Below are 24,176 nucleotides of genomic sequence, written 5' to 3'. Positions count from 1 at the left end.
AGCGGAGCGTTCGGCGGGGCGTGCAGCGTGGCGTCGGGCTCACAAGTGATTTGAGCAGCGTGCACTAAGGCCGCTCCTATTCGCTTGCATTTGTTTAACATGCACGCCGCACGCCCCGCTCCGCTGCACGCCCAACTTGAGCGTCCACTCAGGCCTTACACTTATTGGGGATACTTGTATTTGAGGTCAATAGAAATGGTCAAAGATCGCTTATGGTCGGCTTGATGGTCGCTTTCGTAAAAACTAGTGTCCACGCCAATTCCTGGGATTAGTTGCCAAGCGGACCCCAGGCTCCCATGAGCCGTGGCAAAATGCCGGGACAACGCGAGGAAGAAGAGAGAGAAATGGTCAAAGATGTAAGGTACCCGTGAATTGAATGTGAAAAGTAGACCCCGTTATCTTGTCGCACTCACATTGCTTTTCCGTAGAGCGTGAATGATTTTTTTATCGACCATCTCGATATCGATGTTTATATAATGCAATAGAATTTTCGCGTTTTAAGTCTATGCTCAATCTCAATGAAAACTTCTTGATTAAAAATAAGTTGATAACCTCATTGGTCTTACGTGAAGCGATAAACTTAGATAAATGATTTACCTACTTGCAACTGCATGTCACATTGACAGACGCAATCCCTTGCAAACCGAATGTAAACCGGAGGTTTGAAATTATCAGTGACATATAACTTTAAGTTCTACAGTTCTACACTATCGACATATAGATAGTCGATAAAAAAAACATTCACGCTCTACGGAAAAGCAATGTCAGTGCGACAAGATAACGGGGTCTCTGAAAAGAAATGTTACATCAAATTTCAAAGTGGAAAAATTACTGTCTTAGGTGAGACTTGAACTCACGGCCATCGTTCGCAGACATTTCTGATACTTTAGATCAGATAACTTATCAATAGCTGTTTAACGTAATGCTACAGAAAAATCTTTTGAGATCGGGGCCCGTTTCTCAAAATCTTGTAACTTGTAATACAAGCATGTCACTTTTTGTCAGCTTTTGTTAGAAAGGGACTTCCACTTGCATTACAAGTTACAAGCTTTTGAGAAACGGGCCCCTGCAGGCTCATTTAGCACTTATTCGATCACCTCATGTTGACTTTGGTGAATCGACTATACCTATTTGATGGTATCAAAAAACAGTTATTATTATATTTGTTTACATCTTGGGCCAATTCAAACTGAACAGGCTACTTGCTTTGATTCTAAAGATAGACTGCTTCAAAATGAATTGCATCTCCGTTCATTTTCCTTGTCATCTACGCGCATGACACTAGTTTTATTAGAATATTAGCATGTGAACTTAAAAAGATATAAAGCATCTCGATTTTTTTTCTCGTGGCCATATATTTTATGCAGTAAATGGTATATCTTGTAGTATCAAAGCAAGTAGCTTAATATAATAACATAATTCGACATTGACCAACGATAAAATTAGCCGCATTCAAATTTTGATATTTTATTTATTTATTGCCAATCACAATGTCCGACGAACAAAACAATATAACAACTGATCTACTTTGCATTATCTTAGCCTTACTTGAGACATACAAAGGAGTACTAAGACGCGGAAATTAGTACAAAGCATAGTAGCGTAAATACAGTCCATATTTGATAGCTAAAGTATAGATTGCGATGCAGGACGTTTTTTGTAACTAAATTGTCATAAGCTAACGCTTGACAACATAGCAATGGTCTAAGAATAAACCAAGAACAAAGTATGTATACGATTTATAAAGCAAGCTTCTATAAGTGTGTCTTGTTCTTAGGTATATTTTCTCATTTTATCACACTGTGTAAATTAAAATCATTATTAACTTGAACATGTTGGTAGCTGAACTGATGGTAGATTAAACTCTTTTTTTTATTTTACTTTTGTTATTGCTGTATCCTCTGGCAGCTGTACATCAGTGGAACTCTTGAATGGATGGACAATTTAGAAAGCCCATGGCTTAAGTACAATGTTTTGCACTACCTTACGCTCTGTATTCCTTCGTCTATCTCTGATAGTACTAAGGTTAACAAACATGTTACGGCTTTTTCTAAAATAAATATCGAAAACCCGATTCTTTCAAATTTGGACATTCTTGGGCTCATTCTACTCAGAATCGACAGCACTCTCCATCCTACCATTAAAAAAAGATGTCCCAAAATGTCCATTCCATTACGTCGTTTTTAGTATGAGAAAAATGTTCACTTGTATGTAACGTGACGTAGTGGAATGTACAATTTTCATACAAAATTTTGGGACAATTTTTTTTATCATCAGGATTGAATATGCTAGTGATTCTGAGTTGAATGAACCCAAAAACACCAGGATCTGGGAGAATCGGGTTTTCAATATTTATTTTAGAAAACGCCCGTTAAACAACAGTTACATCGATGTCTCGCATGACAATAACATCAAAACAGATCAATTGCTTAACATTATGCATTATGTACCTGTAGCGGCGCGTACGAGTACGTCATCTTTCTCAATTGATTGAACTGTTATAGAAAAATATATGTAGTAAAACAATTTTAAGCTATACGGGAGAAATGTGTTAGTATATTCACATTGTTAGTTTTTCATGCATGTGTCCTCAAGTTCGTTACATTAATCCACTGACAATCCAACCTCTAGACTGAGCTTAGGCCAATTCTTTCATGAAACCGATGCTGCCAAAAATACGGGGGTGCGGGGGGACGAGGTGAGCGAATCCCGTGCCGTGATTGGTCCGTTCAAAGACACGGACCAATCACGGCACGGGATTGACTCGAAGATGGAGTAAAGCTTTGGATTCCTCCGAAAACGGTGCCGTCATATGACGGCCGTCATATAGCGGCCGCAAAAGACGGCCGTCTTTACGGTGGCGACATGTGGAAAGTACCACGGCGTCATAACACACCGTCATCCACCAAGGTCAAAGCGGCAAATTTGAAAAATGTAGGCGCGATGGGATAGCGTCCCATAGAAAATTTGAATTTCGCGCCTTTTCCTACTGACAAGATTTGCTTGATCATCTATAATTTATTTGGAGGATGAAATATCATCAGAAGAGGAAAATAATCGTAGTACGGAATCATTTATTCAAATCTCGTGTCATTTATTCAAAATGGCGTCACCGCTATCTAATAAAACGTTCACGAAACTATCGACACCGTCATGACGGCCGTCATCTTACGTTACGTTGACAATCAACGTAACGTAACGCCGTCTAGGAAACCGCGCCATCTTGTTTACATAGACAACGTTCTAGTGACGTCAGTCAACGCTATATAGCGGCCGTAATATGACGGCACCGTTTTCGGAGGAATCCAAAGCTTAACGCTACCGTATGTGTGGCAGAGGGGGTAGCGCGACTATGCTATGTCTAGAGGTTGGATTGTCTGTGCATTAATCATAGCGATATTCGCGTCCAACAACATTTCGTATAAGTACCACGATTCCAAAAAATATAGTTATTTTGGTGAATCTGTGTTAATAATGATCGAGGAAGAACACGAAAATTTGTCACGTCGTGTTAGCCGTGTTAGTACAAATCTAAAATCAAACAAAAATATGTTTTTATAAACGAATCATCTTGTCTAAGAAGCCTTTTCATCAACTAAGCTTACTTTACATCGGTAAAAGGGTACATTTAGTATTCCAATGTTTTTTTAAAGTCAACTAAATACACAATACGGGAGGGAGGTTAGCATAAATCGGGGCGCTTTTACGCTAATTCATAAGTTCATAACATAGATTCGCTTAGGCCCACTTGCACAGTTCCACAAACTCGGGGTTAACCGGTTAAACCTGGAGTTACCATGGTTACCAGTACAATTTGACACTGGGTTAACGGTTTGACCGCTTAACCCCGGGTTACTGGGATGGTGCAAGTGGGTCTTAGTCAACGTATCTACTGTAGCGTTTAAGGGCACGCCCGACAATATACACCCACTTTTGGACTAGGTCGGGTGGCTACGTTCCCTGTAGTGGTGAAACTCAATGATATTATATAACCTAGATAGGTTATACTCATACTTGAGGAGCACAAAAAATACTTCCATATTTATTTCTGTGCCTACGAAGAAATCTGTTATTTTTGATTAATTTTCTCATTCCATCCATCTTCGTCACACTCGTTGTTAAACATAAGGTCGTCTCTTTCTCTTTCGGTGTGCGGGAGCTCGTTAGCACGTGCACATTTCCCGCTTGTCCAGCCGCGACTAAAGGCAACTTGTCCAATGTGTCACAAGGTAAGCGCTTCAATTTTGGAACGCCTATAATCTATCTTGGAACGCCTATAATTATCAGACCCCCATATGGAGTACTGCTGTCACCTTTGGGCAGGAGCACCTGGATGCCAGCTTGGACCCTTCGACTCAATCCAAAGGCGCGCTGTACGAATCGTCGATGATCCCAAACTCACAAGCGGTATTGAACCTTTAAGTCTGAGGAGAGACCTTGCCTCCTTATGTGTGTTCTACCGCTTGTACAATGGGCTGTGCTCTGAAGAATTGTTTGACATGATGCCAACGGCAGCTTTCTATCACCGCACCTCTCGCCATCGGCAGGGTGTTCATCCACACACCCTAGAACCTAAATGGTCGCGTACTGTGCGGTTTAAGAGGAATTTCCTCCCGCGGACGCTCCGGCTGTGGAATGAGCTCCCTTCCGAGGTTTTCCCGAGGGTCTACGGTATGGGGTTCTTCAAAAAAGGAGTGTACAGGTTTTTAAAAAAAGGTCGGCAACGCGCATGTAACACCTCTGGAGTTGCAGGCGTCCATAGGCTACGGTGACTGCTTACCATCAGGCGGCCCGTATGCTTGTTTGCCACCTATGTGGTATATAAAAAAAAAATCTTGAGTTATAAATCATTGGTGAAACTTACCGGCGGCGGCGGCATGGCCGCGGTTACGTGCGCGTGCGCGGGCGGCGCGTGCTCGCGGTGCGCCGCGAGGCGCGGGTTGTTGGTGTAGTACACGCTCACCATCGGGCCCTTCGTCAGCTGGTGGATGTCGCGGTCCAGCAGCTGCCAACGGATACACACATTGTTATAATAACGTTTTAGTAGAAGCGAAGAGTTCCTAACTGAGAGGTCTTAGAAATAATCGTGGCCTCGAGTTGGACAGCGTACGATACATGGTATAATAATATACTCCGCCTGGTACTCTCTTCCGAGATTCGCGAATGACCTAACTGTCACTTGCCTACGTCATAATGCTGTTTACAGGTTCTCAAACTTTAAAATGTGGGAGAATTTTAACCAACGGTGAAAATTATTTTAACGGCATTAATTTTAAGTTATTAATGTAGAAACATAGTAAAATAAAACAAATCTATACTGCCCTTTTCACTCCTACTCTTACAGTTCCGAATAGAACAGCCAACCATTTTCGTAACAAAACATTAATTACCAAGCTTACGACGTGAAAAGTTTGGAAAACACTGCGACTGCTGACACTAAGCGAGAAGGAAATAACAATTAACACGCGTTCGACAAGGATGACGGTCAGGGACAACATGGCGGATTGTCAAATGTGACAGCGCTATCCTGTGTTGCCAGTAGTGTAAACAGAATTACCCGAACGTCTGAAATTTCTTTCGTGAATCGGAAGATATTGCTAACGAATAATTAAAAATGACGTGTTATTGTAAAATTTAAGATAAAATACATATAAATGAAAATTATAAAATTATAAAGAAATATTTTAACTTATTAACCATAGATATAATGTACCCATGTAACATGTTATGTTGAAATAAAGTGGCAATGTTATTGTGACGTAGGCAAGTGACACTCTGGGAAGAGAAGACCATGTTTTATTAGACCATGGTACGATATAATAGATGGTGCTTTACGGCGCCATGTTTCATGGTAACTAAATGGGGTTGACCGGTCGAAGTATTTAGCAGATGGCGCAATCATAGCTTGCCCTGTCAATCCCTAGAATTGTGTCAAATTTTCATTTTTTTAATGCCCCTGATGCCAGCCCTTTAAGCCAAATCTCATAGAAAAAGGGGCAAAGTATGATGGCGCCAGCTATGCAAACCTTTGACAGTTGCCGACCCAATTGTCAACGTTAACTTTTGAACAACTAGATTAACAGCTGCATAATGTACGGGGCACATTTAAGGCCAGAGCACACTAGCTGCGTGCGGAGACGTGTACGTGCGCTAAAATGCTGGAGCCGTGGACGCCTACGTCACGCAAGCGATGTGCCGTCTCAACCAACCATTGTCGTGGGATTTCAGGCCCTTCGCCTTAACACTCCTCGAGTTACCGCAATCTACCATACAGAAAGGACAGTTCCTACAAAACCAAAGTTTGTCAGCGATTCAGGCTCGAATCATGATATCCCTTTCTAACTTATGTTACTATCCCTTTCGGCTATTTAGGGTTGACAAAATTCAAGTCATTGTCTTATCTGTGGTCGTGCACGCAAAGCGACGTCAAGTTGTGTCTACCCTAATAATAGGGATGTTGACATGAATCGCGAATATATAACATGTTATGTTTTTACCATAGCAGGGAATATTAGAATGCGGAAAATCATATTTTGCAAGTGTAAATATGCGTAATAAATTAATTAAAAATAATCAAAAGTATTTAAAATAATGCCCAGTATCACGTGACTGCAAACGCCAATCGGAGCGCGTGACGTAATCACAGTGGAATCACCAAAGACAAGTTATAAAACCTGCCTAAGTGTCTACAGATTATCGTACCGAAACGCGATCTTGGTGCGGTGCGGCGCACGAATCGATAGTGTGTAAGGTGGTGCGTTGAGGACGCAGCTATAAGTTAGAGCGAGAAAGAAGGTCGCTGTCCGATGCGGTAGTGTGTTATGGCTTTAAAAAAAATTGTCAGTTACCATATAAAGAAATTAAAAAATAGGCTGACAGCAGTTTGTTTAAAACGCCGTTACGTCATCAAGGTCACGTGACAGTTTGGAGCGTTTAGGCGCGAAATTTAAACACGAAACTTATTATACATGTTTTTTTATTCAAAATTAATGAATATATTTTTTTAATATTTTTTTCTGTAATTATTACGTGTCTATCTACAAAATGAAACCAGTTCCGAAAAATTGTCAACATCCCTATTGCTCGGAGCAATGCTGAGCCGAACGGAGCCGAGTTTGCCCGAAGTCAGGAGTGTCTCCCCACTGACTGCATACCTTATTCATGATCCTGGCCAGCTTGACCGAGTCGTCCTTGTAGAAAGCCAGCAGGGTTAGCGCCAGTTCCCCGCGCTGGCGTCTCGTGCCTTCGCACAGTAAAGGGTGTTCGGCTTCGGACACATTCGCCTTCAGGCCGAGAGCGGCCACTGCTGCCTCGAAGCCGAGGGCTTCGTCTGAAGGTTGTCTCGCCTGTACAGAGTTAAATTTGTAGCAAATTTTATTAGGAATGGAAAAAAAATATTACAAGATTGCCACGTTTTATTCGGAAAGTATAAATAATAGACTTTATAATTTACAGTTTAAAATAAATAAGTAAACACCTTGTCCACACAAAATCATAGAGTATAAAAAAAATAAGTGCCACCGAAATCAGCTAATTCTTTCTTGTTCCCTACTTTATAATTAACAGTTTAAAATAAATAAGTAGTCACCTCGCCCACACAAAATCATACATAGTATAAAAAAGGTAACTGCCACCGAAATCAGCTAAGTTTTTGAGTCAAGTAATTTTTAAGATGTAGTGTGACACCGAAATCAGTCTTATGAACGAGAAAGACAGTTAAACTCATGACTACTCATTGATAATACTTTATTTGAGTCCTTGGAGGATATAATCAAACGGAGACGCCATGTCTGTAATTTTCTGTACAAAACAGTCTGCCGATTTTTCCGGGGGAGGGGAACGTCAAATGTATGCGTAACGTAAAAATAGCCATGTCAGATAAACGTCAGTCCATACATTGTGTATGACCGTTGGCCGCCTATTTTCGACAGAGGGGAAAGCCTGTTAATGGCTACTCCGTTTAGTTGTATCCTCCAAGTTTGAATCACAATATCTGTCACCCCCATAGGAATCAAAGTTTGGTCACTAGCTCAGTAGCCTATTTAAGAATACAATCGGAAATAGGCGCAAAAGAAGACTAGCTATTTGCTAAACTTGACTTTAAATTTCGCAAACAGTGGCTCCTGTGACCTACAGTTCATTTACGCTATACCACAAACCAGGGATCGGAACCGGTTTTTTGCAAAAACTTAGAAATAACCATATTTTTCGAATTATTTTATACTTGAAATGTAGGATTCAGTTGTGTTTGTAGGTTACGACTTCGTATTATTAGATTGCTCAATTAGAAATGAAGTAATTAGCAAAGAACGAAAAAATACCGTTTCCGTTCCCATACAAAAAATACCGGTATCCGATCCCTGCCACAAACAGTGGTGTGTAAAATGAGTCATCAAAGCGAAGTTCCTACTTACTGGGTGCTTGTTTTCCTTGTCAGTCGCAGATAAAGCTAAGACCTCGAACAGGAAACTTGCTAACGCGATAGGTAGCAGCGCGGGTCCTCTATTTCTGTAACAAAAAACAAAAAAGTCATTCGACCGTTCATTATGGAGTTATAAGATAAATATAAATACAATGTAGTGTTGGTTCCTCAAAAGTTTAGTTGTTGTCAAGCGCTAATATTTAACAGTCCGGTAATTTCAAAAGATATGGTGCCACAGCGCTTTTGCTTCAGCTGTTAATTTCGTGACAAGGCTTACTTTATGTCAACCTATTTACGTATACCTATAGACGTGCCATCACCCAGGGTGAATAGGGACAAAACTTTAAAATGTCATTTACCTGACCATTTCTTAATAACTACCCACACAAATTTGTATCATACAAAATCTACTATATTTTTCAATCGAATGATACAGTTTGTGTGGGTCTATCTATCTAATACCTTTAAACGAGCAATTCTTGCTTATTTATTTATTTATATGTTTATTTATATATATGTATATTTCGGAGATCTCGGAACGGCCCTAACGATTTCGATGAAATTTGCTATAGGGGGGTTTTCGGGGTCGAAAAATCGATCTAGCTAGGTCTTATCTCTGGGAAAACGCGCATTTTTGAGTCTCCCAGATATTTTTTAAATAAATTGTCAAGTAAATCACATTTTAAGTTTTGTCCCTATTCACCCCAGCCATCCCTATTCACCCCGGTTAGCGGTATACTGTTTGATTTTACCTCAGCGTGCCGTCACGGAGTTGCTCAGCCTTCTCCCTAGCCAAGGCTAGCTGGTCAGGCCCAGTCGGCAGTTTCTTCAGCAGCGCCACTAGCTCAGTCTCCTGGTTGTTGAGTTTGACTTCTAGGGCTTTAGTGCTGGCCGGGGGTCTCGCCATTTCTAGGGCAAACAGACCCACGCGGAATGCTAGCTCGTGGTGCTCGCTGAATTCTGCTAGGACCTGTGGTGAATACACAATATTACTAATATTAGTATAAACCAAGTATCATTTAAAATATGATAAATTAAGCGATGCAAAATTTATTCGCTTCCCTCATATATCGCTACAAGGAAATTTCGATAAGTCAACTTTAACACGTTCGGACAAAAACGGCGCACTACCCCAGAAACCGGTCGTCTAAAGCTGTGTATAAAACAACCCGCCCAGCGGGTTGTCCGGCATCTGAGTAAAGTTCACGAGCGCCCACCAGGTGGGTTCCTGGCAGTGAATGTGTTAAGGTTAAAGATAAAGATAAAAGATAGTTTATTCAAGTTCCTGTATTGATTTTTGTAGTAGTTGCCATTAAAATATACATGGATTTGATGTGTGTTCTCTAGTGACTAGAGGGAGGGGGACGGCATGTTCCCTTACTCATGTTTAAAGTCGCCGTCATTAGAACTTGCAAACTATGTAAACAAACAATGTAACTTTGTTTTGTCACTGTTTCTCCTTGAATTTTCACACTACCCCATCAAACACAATTCAAACTATACACATATACACTATTGAAACGGTCCGTTCCGTAAAATACACAAATATATAACTGTATCTTGGATATTTAATAAAAAGTTTAAAATGGTTTCATAAGTTAGGTTATTAGGACCTGATGGAATGACGTTTTTGTTTATTTTAAATTCTACAATTATCTATGATGGGTAGTGTTGTGACTAAAGTTTGTGATATAAACCCGCTACACACTACCCAACTCACGCTCTGTACCTACCGCCGCGGTCGTAAAATACATCAATACATCATTCTCAAGTACCAATTTGTCTTCTGATCGTGATTAAACAAATTAAAAACTAGTAACTACTTGTTTTTTAATTTTGATATTGTATTATTCGATATGGTTTGACATTAGTAAAGTAGTAAGAGTCTTGCCCATTACTAGTAAATAAATTATTCACAGACAATTTCAATATGGCGGTTTGTTTACATAGTTTGCAAGTTCTAATGACGGCGACTTTATAGATTAAATTAGATTAGATTAATTTATTTCTTATTGAAAATGTACATTAAATTTTACATGTCAAAATAAAATGCATTCACAAAAAGATCGTCACAACACAATATCAATAATAATAATTAGAATAATAATCTAAAAAATAAAACAGTAATATAATATAAAACTACCACTTTCTATAAAATAGAAATGAGTAAACAGTAAAGTAAAAATCAGTCAAATTAATTAAGAATATAAAAAATAAAAATAAAAATGAAAATAAAAATAAAAATGAAAATGTATACATTAGTGTAACCCAAATAAAATAGTAGACTTACGGTGCACAAGAACGCGCATTTTGCCAGCGTGGCCGACGCGAGGCAGGACAGCCTGTGGCTGGCCGCGCAAAGCCGCGGGGACGGCATGTGGCGGCGCCGCGCTTTCCTCATGTCGTGGCTGTTGGCACCGCCCGTGTTTGAACCTACAAATGTTAATCATTTGTTAGCCAGGAACACTGACAATCCAACCTCTAGACTGAGCTTAGGCCAATTCTTTCATGAAACCGATGCTGCCAAAAATACGGGGGTGCGGGGGGACGAGGTGAGCGAATCCCGTGCCGTGAATGGTCCGTTCAAAGACACGGACCAATCACGGCACGGGATTGACTCGAAGATGGAGTAACGCTACCGTATGTGTGGCAGAGGGGGTAGCGCGACTATGCTATGTCTAGAGGTTGGATTGTCTGTGGCCGGGAACTAGCGTCGTCAGGGTAGAAGGTGGGGAAGGAAAATATACTAAGAAAAAGCGACCAAGGCCTCCAGTGTCCCAGGCTGGAATCGAACCAGCGTCCTCTGCTATCGCGGCAGGTGCCTGAGCCATTTGGCCACAGGACCATAGCGTAGCATAGCGGGCATAGGTCGAATTTTTCCAAGTATATGCACTTTTTACTGAAGGCTTATGGCGCCTCTTTTCTTCACAGGATTATAAAACTATTTCGAGTTTCGAGGTTGCTTGAACTCATGATTTTCCACGTTTTATGCCAATTTAAGCGACGTCCTAGCCTCCACCCTTAAGAACTCTGCTCTTAAAACTTTTAACCTTTATGTAAACATTCCAGGCGGGCAACGAAGGCAGAATAATGCCGGTCGGTAAAGGTCGCTGTTCAATAACATTTATCATAAGATAATTAATTGGCCACATTTTTTTATTTAATTTGAATGTGACAACACTAAAAAAAAGTTGTCATCCCATAGCAATGATAAATTGACTCGACCATCATGTAATTTTAGTTTAACTTGAAGCTAATAGTATAAGTTTCGCATCTTTTTAAAAGCTGTCCCTCGTTAGGTGACCGGCCAGGAGGTCTAGGACGAGTTAGGCTACTTTAGTACGAGTTTGTTCGCTAGATGAGATTGGGGTAACCAATGATTTATAACTCAAGATAGGTTATAGGCGTTCCAAAATTGAAGCGCTTAACTTGTGACAAATTGGACAAGTTTCTTTTAGTCGCGGCTGGACAAGCGAGGAATGTTCACGTGCTAACGAGCTCCCGCAAGAGAAAGAGTCGACCTTATGTTTAACAACGAGTGTGACAAAGATGGATGGAATGAGAAAATTAATCAAAAATAACAGATTTCTTCGTAGGCACAGAAATAAATATGGAAGTATTTTTTGTGCTCCTCAAGTATGAGTATAACCTATCTATGGTTACATAATATCACATCATGGGACCCCAGCAAAGAAATCAAAATTAGAATAGAAATTGCCCGAAGCACATTTATGAAAATGAAGTCATTCTTCTTAAACAAGGATATAAATCTAAAATTAAGATGGCGGATGGTTAAATGCTATGTATTGTCAGTACTTCTCTATGGGTCGGAAAGTTGGACTCTTTCTAAAAAAAATGCTTTATAAACTTGATGCTTTTGAGATGTGGTTATACAGACGCATGCTTAAGATATCTTGGCGAGATAAAGTCACCAATCAAGAAGTACTAAAAAGAATGAAAAAGAAACAAGAATTAGTACTTACAATAATGAAAAGAAAAACCGCGTACTTTGGACATATATACAGACATGACAAATATAATATTGTTAAATGGATAATAGAGGGAAAAATCGAAGGGAAAAGGGGCAGAGGAAAAAGAAAAGCAACCTGGATGGATAACCTTAGGAGTTGGACGGGAATCGACGCTGCCACGCTAGGCAGAAAAACTGCAAATAGAGGAGAGTTCCGGACTGTGGTAGCCGACATCCGTAGAGGATATGGCACCTAAAGAAGAATATCATTGGCAGACTAAAAGGCGATGACGATCTCGAAAGACAGCGGCGGTCTATAGCGATGAGAAGCAACATGCTGGCGCGTCGGTTTGCTCACTGTTCTGACCAAGCCAAAATAACTCTGTTCAAGGCATACTGTCAGGCGTTCTACACTAGTCAGCTGTGGTACCATTTCACGAAACGATCGTTCAACAGACTCCGAGTACAGTACAACAACGCGTTTCGTGCAATGTTACGGCTACCGTGGCGGTGTAGTGCGTCTGGTATGTTCGCCGAGAACAGAGGGCCTACCGCGAACCACGTTCGACGTGTTACCTCCCTGTCACACTTACGTACGAATTTACAAGTGCGACAGAGAGGCAACACGTCGAACGTGGTTCGCGGTAGGCCCTCTGAGTAGATGACTTTTACGCTATAATGCGTAAAAGGCACTGGTCGTTTGTCGGGAGAGTGAGTGAATCGACGAACAGTATTGTTAATGTGGTGTACACAACCTGCTACTGTCTACTCATACAGTAGCAGGTTGTATGCAGATGTCAGCCGTACCTAATAATTAGTAGCTACCTACTTGTTTAGTTTTAGATTCAGTATACCTAGCTTTAATTTTATTGTATTATTGTAAAATGTAATGGGTTTATACCTAAATAAATAACATTTTATTATTATTCTCTTTATTTACTTGAACTCTCTAGGCTAGGTGATTTATAATATGAATATAAAAGTAAAATATAAAAACACTTACAAAACAATAAAAAATACATATAAACACATTATAAAAAACCTAACCTAGGGTGCCGCCAGCAGCGGGGCAAGGCCCAAGCTGCCGGTGGTCAGGGCCGCAGAGAGAGGAACCGGCGGACTATCCGCGCCGTGTCCAAGATCACCGCCTTCTGCATCTGGCCCTTGATCCAACCACCTAGCGAGAGTCTCTCTCTTATTATTATTATTATTATTGGGGGTAACCTAGTGCGGGCGGGCGGGCGAGCAGGTCTCGGGCGAGGCGCGCGCCGAGCGCGCAGGCGAGGCGCGCGTGGCCGTGCGCCTGCAGCCCCTCCGCGCGCGCGAACGACACCTCCCAGCCGCACTCCCAGCCCGCCAGTGGCGCCACCCCGTCCGAGCACGCCTGCAATATACATAACACCTATACTTGCACTATTCCATACGTTCTTCCAAGTTTAAAAAAGCGGCCAAGTGCGAGTCGGACTCGCCCATGAAGGGTTCCGTATTTAGGCGATTTATGACGTATTAAAAAAAAACTACTTACTAGATCTCGTTCCAACCAATTTTCGGTGGAAGTTTACATGGTAATGTACTTCGTATATTTTTTTTAGTTTTATCATTCTCTTATTTTAGAAGTTACAGGGGGGGGGGACACACATTTTACCACTTTGGAAGTGTCTCTCGCGCAAACTATTCAGTTTAGAAAAAAATGATATTAGAAACCTCAATATCATTTTTGAAGACCTATCCATAGATACCCCACACGTATGGGTTTGATGAAAAAAATTTTTTTGAGTTTCAGTTCGAAGTAGTACGAAGTTTGGGGTTCCCCACCCCAAAAAATTATTGTTTTTTTTCTATTTTTGTATGAAAATCTTAATGCGGTTCACAGAATACATGTACTTACCAAGTTTCAACAGTATAGTTCTTATAGTTTCGGAGAAAAGTGGCTGTGACATACGGACGGACAGACAGACGGACAGACGGACAGACAGACAGACATGACGAATCTATAAGGGTTCCGTTTTTTGCCATTTGGCTACGGAACCCTAAAAAGCAATATTAATATATCATTTTATAAGCGTATTTTATATGGCGTAGCACTTCTAGTGTAAGGAATATACCGCTCGTAGTTATTAAATGTGTTGCTACTTTTTGGAGCATTGGGTGTCTTTAATAATACGTTTTTTTACATTTTATACAACCATGAACAAAATATTAATGTGACGTGAAAATACAAGTAAAAGTGTCGATTTAACTCATAGACTAGGAATCCTCTAGACTGAGCGTAGTAACGCTACCCCCTCTGCCACTTATACGGTAGTTTTACTCCATCTTCGAGTCAATCCCGTGCCGTGATTGGTCCGTGTCTTTGAATGCACCAATCACGGCACGGGATTCGCTCACCTCGTCCCCCCGCACCCCCGTATTTTTGGCAGCATCGGTTTCATGAAATAATTGCTCTAAACTCAGTCTAGAGGATTCCTAGTCTATGACTTGCACTCAAAAACCACATAACAGTATTTTATGCCGTGATACAGTTTTTACTTACCGTGATACAGTTTTTACTTACCGTGATCAACCGTGATACATTTTTACTTACCGTGATACAGTTTTTAATACCGTGATACAGTTTTTACTAGTACGGGGATCAGATGACGCTTACTCAATGTTTCATTGCATTTACCTTAAAAACTTATGTGCACAAGTTATTTACGTACAATGATAAGATCATCTTGTATCACTTATTATTTGTAAGCAGTTATGAGCTAAATGATGCTAAATAAAGTTATTTTTTATTTATTTTTTTATGCAACCGTTGTTTAAGAGAGGTCAAAAAAGGCGAGTGGCGTGGGTAACAATTTGAGGCGAAGCCGAAAATTGTTAATAAAGATGCCACGAGTATTTTTTGACTCAGTTAAACAACGTTGCATACAATACTTTTTCTACGACCAAGCACTTACTTTGAAAGAAAATTGTAAATTTAACAAATATTTTTAATTCAACAAGTAGCAAAAATGGAGGGTACGGGCGGGAAAAGAATGAATGAATGAATGAAATTAAAACAAAGAACATGTCTAGACTAAAGACTTGCCTTGACAACTATAAAATAGGGGTTTAAAGGTGTGTGCACGACCCTTTAAATGACAAATAAAAGTACGGGAGTAGAAAAAAACAAAAAAAAAATCTTGAATTAGATCTGAAAATTTAAACTGGCGCTCTATTTCGTTGACATCGATTCGGGATCTGTGAGATCTTTTCCGCGGTACCTATTACAGACCTACGTCCTAACATTAGATATAAAATAGTACATTATTGTCGAGGTTCGGAAGTAGCTACTTGCAGGCTGAGGATTCGTTTTAAACGGACGACTTTGGTCCGTTTAATTGAATCCGAAGCCGGCAAGTAGCCTTCCAGCCGAGTCATATATAGTGCTTTTCTCGAAAATGATGCAAGAAATAGAAATATTTTACAAAAGCAACGTTCTAATTTTCACAGAAGAAAGTAAAACCATTAAAAAGATTTGGTTGCCACCTTTAAAAAAAAAGAAGTGTATTTTTCTGCTGAAAATACGCCAACGTATTTGAGACACCTCTAAATAGTCGCGATACCAACATTATAATAATAAGTGCTGATCATCTGTTTGGCTGTTTAATGGACTTATGCCTTCATTTGATATGACCATTTATAGTACATTATTGTCGAGGTTCGGAAGTAGCTACTTGCAGGCTGAGGATTCGTTTTAAACCGACGACCTTGGGAGTCCGTTTAATTGAATCCGAAGCCGGCAAGTAGCCTTCCAGCCGAGTCATATATAGTGCTCTTCTCAAAAATGGTGCAAGAAATAGAAATATTTTACAAAAGCAACGTTCTAATTTTCAGAGAAAAAAGTAAAACCATTAAAAAGATTTGCTTGCCGCCTTTAAAAAAAAAGAAGTGTATTTTTCTGCTGAAAATACGCCAACCTATTTGAGACACCTAAATAGTCGCGGTACCGACATTATAATAATAAATGCTGATCATCTGTTTGGCTGTTTAATGGACTTATGCCTTCATTTGATATGACCATTTATAGTACATTATTGTCGAGGTTCGGAAGTAGCTACTTGCAGGCTGAGGATTCGTTTTAAACGGACGACCTTGGGAGTCCGTTTAATTGAATCCGAAGCCGGCAAGTAGCCTTCCAGCCGAGTCATATATAGTGCTCTTCTCAAAAATGGTGCAAGAAATAGAAATATTTTACAAAAGCAACGTTCTAATTTTCAGAGAAAAAAGTAAAACCATTAAAAAGATTTGCTTGCCGCCTTTAAAAAAAAAGAAGTGTATTTTTCTGCTGAAAATACGCCAACCTATTTGAGACACCTAAATAGTCGCGGTACCGACATTATAATAATAAATGCTGATCATCTGTTTGGCTGTTTAATGGACCTATGCCTTCATCTGATATGGCCATTTCAACTTTTAAAAAGTCGAAATTGAGACTGCAATCGAGAATCACGAAATCGAGACTGCAATGTTTTTAACTTTTTAATTTTTTAACTGACCATAAACTACGCACTCCGCGACCTATTTTTTAACCGGCAACGTCGACTTTGCCATCCATTTTTGAGAAAAAATATTTCTCCAATTAGAATCTGAGAATTCAAACTGGCGCTCAATTTTGCTGATATCAATTCGGGATCTGTGAAACGCGTGTTTTCTACAGTACCTATTACCTACGTCCTAACATTAGAGATAAAAATAAATATTATAATTTATAACCGACAAATTTCTGAGCTCTGTTACTTAAAATTTAAAATGAATAAATGTATTTGAATATTTACTCACCACGGCAGTGCCGCTGGTGCCCTCGCCAGCTACGGCGCGCCTAGCGGCCGCAGTATCATAAAAGTATAGATTGCAATCATCATCTGAGACGGAATCATCGTTGGATATGCGTCGGGCCGCGTCATCGGATGATACGGCGGGTGAGCTGGACTCTTGCGAGTCCGTGTCAACGCCGCTGGCCACTAGGATCTCTTCCTCGTTCTCGCAGAAACCTGAGCATGAAGATATTATGAGGTTGAGTCGTCTCCCATGCATAGACTAGGAATCCTCTAGACTGAGTTTAGAGCAATTATTTCATGAAACCGATGCTGCCAAAAATACGGGGGTGCGGGGGGACGAGGTGAGCGAATCCCGAGCCGTGATTGGTCCGTTCAAAGACACGGGCCAATCACGGCACGGGATTGACTCGAAGATGGAGTAAAACTACCGTATGAGTGGCAGAGGGGGTAGCGTTACTATGCTCAGTCTAGAGGATGTCTTGTCTGTGTCTCCCATGTCTCGGATTACAGAAGTAAATAGAAGTAAGTTAGTTCTTAACATTTCACACAACTCCCTGGAAATATTTTATACTGAATTCCTGCGTATAAACAGTCGAGTATCGCTTCGTAGATAAATATGGCACAAAATCGATTACACGTCATTAAAAACCGTTCAAGTGCGAGTCGGACTCGCGTTCCAAGGGTTCCGTAAATTTCACAATTTTTAATAGGTATGTATTTTGTTATGTGGAACGTGAATGAAATGTCTTTAAAAAATTAAGGCCGACTCACGCTTAACTGCACATTTCTAATAGGTTTTCCTGTTGTCTATAGGTAAAGAACTATTTTGTGTATTTTTTTCAAAATTTTCGACCCAGTAGTTTCGGAGATAAAGGGGGGAATGGTCGGACAGACAGACGGACGCACGATTGATCCTATAAGGGTTCCGTTTTTTCCTTTTGAGATACGGACGGAACCCTAAAAACAAAACTTTGCATAAATATTATTACCTTCTGATGAAACACTGGAATGGTTTCCGTCACTGGGTCCAGGTTGCTCACTGCTGCCTTCACCAGATCCACAAGGTTGCTGAAAATTAACAAACGCATTCAATTAAAAAAGCGGCCAAGTGCGAGTCGGACTCGCCCATGAAGGGTTCCGTATTTAGGCGATTTATGACGTATAAAAAAAAACTACTTACTAGATCTCGTTCAAACCAATTTTCGGTGGAAGTTTACATGGTAACATGGTACATCATATATTTTTTTTAGTTTTATCATTCTCTTATTTTAGAAGTTACAGGGGGGGGGGACACACATTTTACCACTTTGGAAGTGTCTCTCGCGCAAACTATTCAGTTTAGAAAAAAATGATATTAGAAACCTCAATATCATTTTTGAAGACCTATCCATAGATACCCCACACGTATGGGTTTGATGAAAAAAAAATTTTTGAGTTTCAGTTCGAAGTATGGGGAACCCCAAAATTTATTGTTTTTTTTCTATTTTTGTGTGAAAATCTTAATGCGGTTTACAGAATACATCTACTTACCAAGTTTCAACAGTATAGTTCTTATAGTTTCGGAGAAAAGTGGCTGTGACATACGAACGGACAGACAGACGGACAGACGGACAGACAGACATGACGAATCTATAAGGGTTCCGTTTTTTGCCATTTGGCTACGGAACCCTAAAAATCAATGACTTTTGGACAACCGTGTCAACAATTTAGTAGAACTTTGCAATTTCTCGTATACTGTTCTCGCAATTTTAGATGTAAATGGACCTAGAGATTAATTGAATGGGACACTCACAGTTAAGTATGGAGGCAAAATGTCTAAATGGGAAATTTCGCTGAGAGTTTCATGTTTGTGTACGATGTGATAGTGTGTGCGTCACCATTTATTACGGTGTTAAGATTCGTCTTAGGTTTTACTATTAGGTAGTTACTTCGGTATGTTTGGTCACCGTAATTTTAATCATTTTGCGTGATTTTACTTACTTGTCCTGAAGGTCCTGGGATGGCCAAATCCACGTTAATTCTGGTCCGATGCACCAAAGTGCGGTGAGGGTCTGGGTTGGTGAGGCGATAGCTCAAAGACATTTCGTTGTTTAATACTGCTTTTGATGAATTCACCTGCAATTATACCGAAGCATTTACAATACAGACAAAATTTATTTGTGCTATTTAGGAGTTATCAATCAAGTGGGGTATTTCACCAGATTGATAACTTTGGTCGGAGACGTGGCGCGTATGGCAGCTTCCTTAATAACCTACATAAATTTGTAGAATACCTTTCAACGTAAAGCCAAGATATCAAATACATATTAACAACCCAAACATCGGTTTCTTTATTATCAGAGGAATTTAAAAACCGGCCAAGTGCGAGTCGGACTCGCGCACGGAGGGTTCCGCATCATCAACAAAAAATAGAGCAAAACAAGCAAAAAAGCGGTCACCCATCCGAGTACTGACCCCGCCCGACGTTGCTTAACTTCGGTCAAAAATCACGTTTGTTGTATGGGAGCCCCACTTAAATCTTTATTTTATTCTGTTTTTAGTATTTGTTGTTATAGCGGCAACAGAAATACATCATCGTGAAAATTTCAACTGTCTAGCTATCACGGTTCGTGAGATACAGCCTGGTGACGGACGGACGAACGGACGGACGGACGGACGGACGGACGGACGGACGGACGGACGGACGGACGGACGGACGGACGGACGGACGGACAGCGGAGTCTTAGTAATAGGTTTTTACCCTTTGGGTACGGAACCCTAAAAAAGTTATATTTCGGCAGAATGCACCCAGTACTAAATAAGTTAGGAAGCATAGTAATCGCAAAGATGCGAGTTTATACTATACAGGTAACTGGACATAATTTTACCTGATACACAGTTGACTTACCTGATGCACATCAGCCTGTTTATCAGCATGCCTGAATATAGTGAACGGACTGTGGTACAGCAGGTTCAGGTCCTTGGTGTAAGTCACTCCGGGTATCTGGTAGTCGTCCCACTCCAGATAGCAGGCCTCCATAGCGGGTTGGAAGCCTGGGAACACTTCGTTCTCGGATATCCCGTTGATGTAGGGCGCAGTTGACTTACCTGATGCACATCAGCCTGTTTATCAGCATGCCTGAATATAGTGAACGGACTGTGGTACAGCGGGTTCAGGTCCTTGGTGTAAGTGACTCCGGGTATCTGGTAGTCGTCCCACTCCAGGTAGCAGGCCTCCATAGCGGGTTGGAAGCCTGGGAACACTTCGTTTTCTGATATCCCGTTGATGTAGGGCGCAGTTGACTTACCTGATGCACATCAGCCTGTTTATCAGCATGCCTGAATATAGTGAACGGACTGTGGTACAGCGGGTTCAGGTCCTTGGTGTAAGTCACTCCGGGTATCTGGTAGTCGTCCCACTCCAGATAGCAGGCCTCCATAGCGGGTTGGAAGCCTGGGAACACTTCGTTTTCTGATATCCCGTTGATGTAGGGGGGATGGGAATGGGTCCTCGTGTGGCGGGTGTGGGATGAGCCCATGTGGTTGTTGCGGTTTTTGGCGACCTGTCATGAGAAATAGGTATAGATTATGTGGCTTAATTGGGCAGGGACTGTGCGCTTTAGACGGGCAATCTGTGACCTAAATTGGAAACTTGAAGTTGATATTGACACTTTGCTGCAATAAACAATTCTTAGGTCAAAAAATTTGGACATCGACGTTAGGCGTTTTTGTAGTTGATCTGTTCTAGACAAACTTACAGGGCTCGGAACCGGTATTGAAATACCTAAAACCGGTTAATTGATGGAACGCGAACTAAAAAATTACGTTCTCTCTCCTAACCGGTAAGAAGAGGGAACGGAATTTTATGGTTCGCAGGGAACGATATAATACCGGTTACTGCCGGCTTTCGGAGACTCTCGGTTAAATTCGTTGTCTTACGTGAAAGAGATAGCAATACTTATTAGTTTTATCTCGCTTCGATATTTACAATTTAACCGGTTAATTTCGTTCCACGAAAACGGAAGGCGAACGGATATGGCATAAATAAGTATCACAATAGAACAGTTCTTTAACCGGTAACCGCAAACGGAAACGAAATCCTTTTGGTTCCCGTGTGAATGAACGAAACCGGTTTGAAAAATAAAACGGTTTCCGAGCCCTGCAAACTTAAGGTAGCGGAAACTAATAGTTCGTGCCAAATCAATAGAAAATATCTATTAATAATTAGAACAAATAAACTGAATATAACTGTGTATCTCTGAGAACTGCTGGGGAGGAAAATGCATGTTTTAGTATGTAAGTTAGTTTTTAATAGAATCTTATGTAAAATTTTTGTTGTTCCCCTAATAAATAAAAGTAAATAAAATTAATACATTGATCTTATTTGTGGTATCTTACCTTATCTAACACCTTCATGTGCCACTGAGTGAACTGCTCGTGCAAAGTGTCGCGTTCATGGGGAGCCAGACCGGGATTCAGGGCGGCCAGACGCCAAAGTACCACAACCTGTTAAAAAAAACATATTTTGTAGGAATAGTACATTACTGCAGACGCCGGGAAAGAAGGGCTTGCCGGGTGAGTAGGTATAGCCGGCCGACCGTAGGGAGGCCGGATAGTGATACGAAGCCGGCAAGACCTTTTCACGGCTAGGCATGTATAGTGCTTTTCTCAAACATGCAATGAAATAAAAAAATACACCACTCAAAAAAACAAATTTATAATCTTTATAATAAAAATCCAACTTCACAACAAAAGTTTTTTAATTTTTCTTCCAATCCCGCCATAATTGTTTTTTTTTTACGGAAGTCGTCCGTATTTCGCGTGTGTAGTGTTCGAATAGACCTTATTAGGGCCATTATACACTAAGAATCTCAATTTCAATAAATAAAATAAATGCAGAGGATTTAAAATATTGTCTATGGTCTCTGGTGACTTACGTATAGACAAAATTTTAAATTTATTCATCAACACATTGAATCATACAGATTCGTATTCTTAATATCAGTACGTTCGTGTATAACAGGCGTTAACACGGATATTTTGGTCCGATAATCATTCATTCACCAAAAATATAAAAAAAAATATATAATTCGGCTGTTTAGTCTGTTCATGGACACAGACCCCATGTTTACATTAGAATTTAAAAAAAAAATTACTTCCCGGCCTAGGCCTTCAATTTCGTATGAAATTCCTTTACAGTTCTCTGGAGTTGCTCCGCCCTAAACGTGATACTTCGAAGCCTGATATAACGCCCGGAGCGACGACATTTCATTGCATGTTTGAGAAAATAATATTGAAACAGAGTTTGAGAGCACTGATCAACACATTCCAATTGAGGCGTATTGCATTGTAACTGACTTTAGGCCAAAAGCAATGTATTTTGTTCCGAGATCATGAAATAGAAAGTTAATCACTTCATTATGAAAATGTAAATTATTTATTATTGTTCTTTCCTGACTGAATACATTAAATTGGCTAAAGTATATCGTGCTAATCAAGTGACATTCATGCACTGACATTGACATATAGCAGTGTTTGCCACTGCAGTACGGTTGGGATTGGTTAAGTGGCGTTGCCGTCAATTCCATCGTTAGCAAAGTAAATTCATCATTAATTCCAACGAGTTAAAGTCTAAAAAAAAGCGGCCAAGTGCGAGTCGGACTCGCCCATGAAGGGTTCCGTATTTAGGCGATTTATGACGTATTAAAAAAAAACTACTTACTAGATCTCGTTCAAACCAATTTTCGGTGGAAGTTTACACGGTAATGTACATCATATATTTTTTTAGTTTTATCATTCTGTTATTTTAGAAGTTACAGGGGGGGGGACACACATTTTACCACTTTGGAAGTGTCTCTCGCGCAAACTATTCAGTTTAGAAAAAAAAATATATTAGAAACCTCAATATCATTTTTGAAGACCTATCCATAGATACCCCACACGTATAGGTTTGATGAAAAAAAAAAATTTGAGTTTCAGTTCTAAGTATAGGGAACCCCAAAAATTTATTGTTTTTTTTCTATTTTTGTGTGAAAATCTTATGCGGTTCACAGAATACATCTACTTACCAAGTTTCAACAGTATAGTTCTTATAGTTTCGGAGAAAAGTGACTGTGACATACACGGACAGACGGACAGACAGACAGACATGACGAATCTATAAGGGTTCCGTTTTTTGCCATTTGGCTACGGAACCCTAAAAATGGTAAGTACATACAGCATTGTTATTACTTATTACCTCATCGCATAAGGACGAGCAGGCGTGCTGCGCGGCGGAGTTGCCGCTACCGCCGTGCTTGCCGCCGCCGCCCCAAGCCACCAGCGCTGCTTTAGTACTGTACCACCACACTATTATCTGAACAAACCAATAAACATTATCATCACCGTCTTATACTTGTCTTCCTGCTGGGATTGTATATTGCCAATAGTCTAGTATTATGTATTAGTAATGTGAATATAGCCATAGAGAAAAAAATACATAGTTTGCTCACTCCATACATCAGTTTTAGTACCAAAAAGACTATTAGCATCTAGCATCGAGTAGCGGAACTATCAGTACTGCTACTTGACAATAGATGTAGCAGTACTGATAGTTCCGCTACTCGATGCTAGATGTAGACACTGAAATTAATAGTATAACTGATGTATGGAGTGAGCACTCTTGTCTTACTATATTTCTCTATGATATAGCTTAGAAGTTAAGTGTGACGGTGTGACCCAAGCTGGTTCAAATTAAAGGGGACAACGCTGGGATATGTGTTCGCTGGTCTACTCTTCATCACCGCATTTGGAAGCTTAATGTCACTCTTGGACATCTCTCGCACTATGGACAAGAAGTTTCATTCCAAATACCTTCTGGCTCTCGGCCTCGCAAGTGCCGAAGAAGGAACGATTCCGTCGTGATTGGAGCTTTGCTTAGGTATTTTACAAGGATTTAAGTTCTAAATGAAATTGTACGTACCTGTTCACACGCCATGACCTCCTCAGTAATTATCTC

The 24,176-nt window shown here is 40.3% G+C and overlaps 1 protein-coding gene across 1 annotated transcript in view; it reads right to left on the bottom strand.

Moving 5' to 3' along the window:
- LOC134649778 (zinc finger SWIM domain-containing protein 8 homolog) overlaps positions 1–24,176 on the bottom strand; it is a 56,575-nt gene that overhangs the window by 19,559 nt on the left and 12,840 nt on the right. Inside the window, exons 7-21 of the mRNA XM_063504606.1 lie at positions 23,418–23,534; positions 21,578–21,685; positions 20,488–20,742; positions 20,338–20,413; positions 20,088–20,287; positions 19,181–19,315; positions 18,190–18,268; positions 17,202–17,413; positions 13,617–13,776; positions 10,713–10,855; positions 9,175–9,392; positions 8,415–8,508; positions 7,155–7,346; positions 4,865–5,005; positions 2,451–2,495 (exon numbers count right to left, since the gene is read on the bottom strand). Coding sequence (XP_063360676.1) covers positions 2,451–2,495; positions 4,865–5,005; positions 7,155–7,346; positions 8,415–8,508; positions 9,175–9,392; positions 10,713–10,855; positions 13,617–13,776; positions 17,202–17,413; positions 18,190–18,268; positions 19,181–19,315; positions 20,088–20,287; positions 20,338–20,413; positions 20,488–20,742; positions 21,578–21,685; positions 23,418–23,534 — 2,175 coding nt within the window. The remainder of the gene's footprint in view (positions 1–2,450; positions 2,496–4,864; positions 5,006–7,154; positions 7,347–8,414; positions 8,509–9,174; positions 9,393–10,712; positions 10,856–13,616; positions 13,777–17,201; positions 17,414–18,189; positions 18,269–19,180; positions 19,316–20,087; positions 20,288–20,337; positions 20,414–20,487; positions 20,743–21,577; positions 21,686–23,417; positions 23,535–24,176) is intronic.

Source organism: Cydia amplana, chromosome 7 (assembly GCF_948474715.1).
Source record: "Cydia amplana chromosome 7, ilCydAmpl1.1, whole genome shotgun sequence".
Lineage (NCBI taxonomy): Eukaryota > Metazoa > Arthropoda > Insecta > Lepidoptera > Tortricidae > Cydia > Cydia amplana.
Note: the sequence above shows the minus strand (reverse complement) of the source record. Positions and strands in the feature narration are given on the sequence as shown.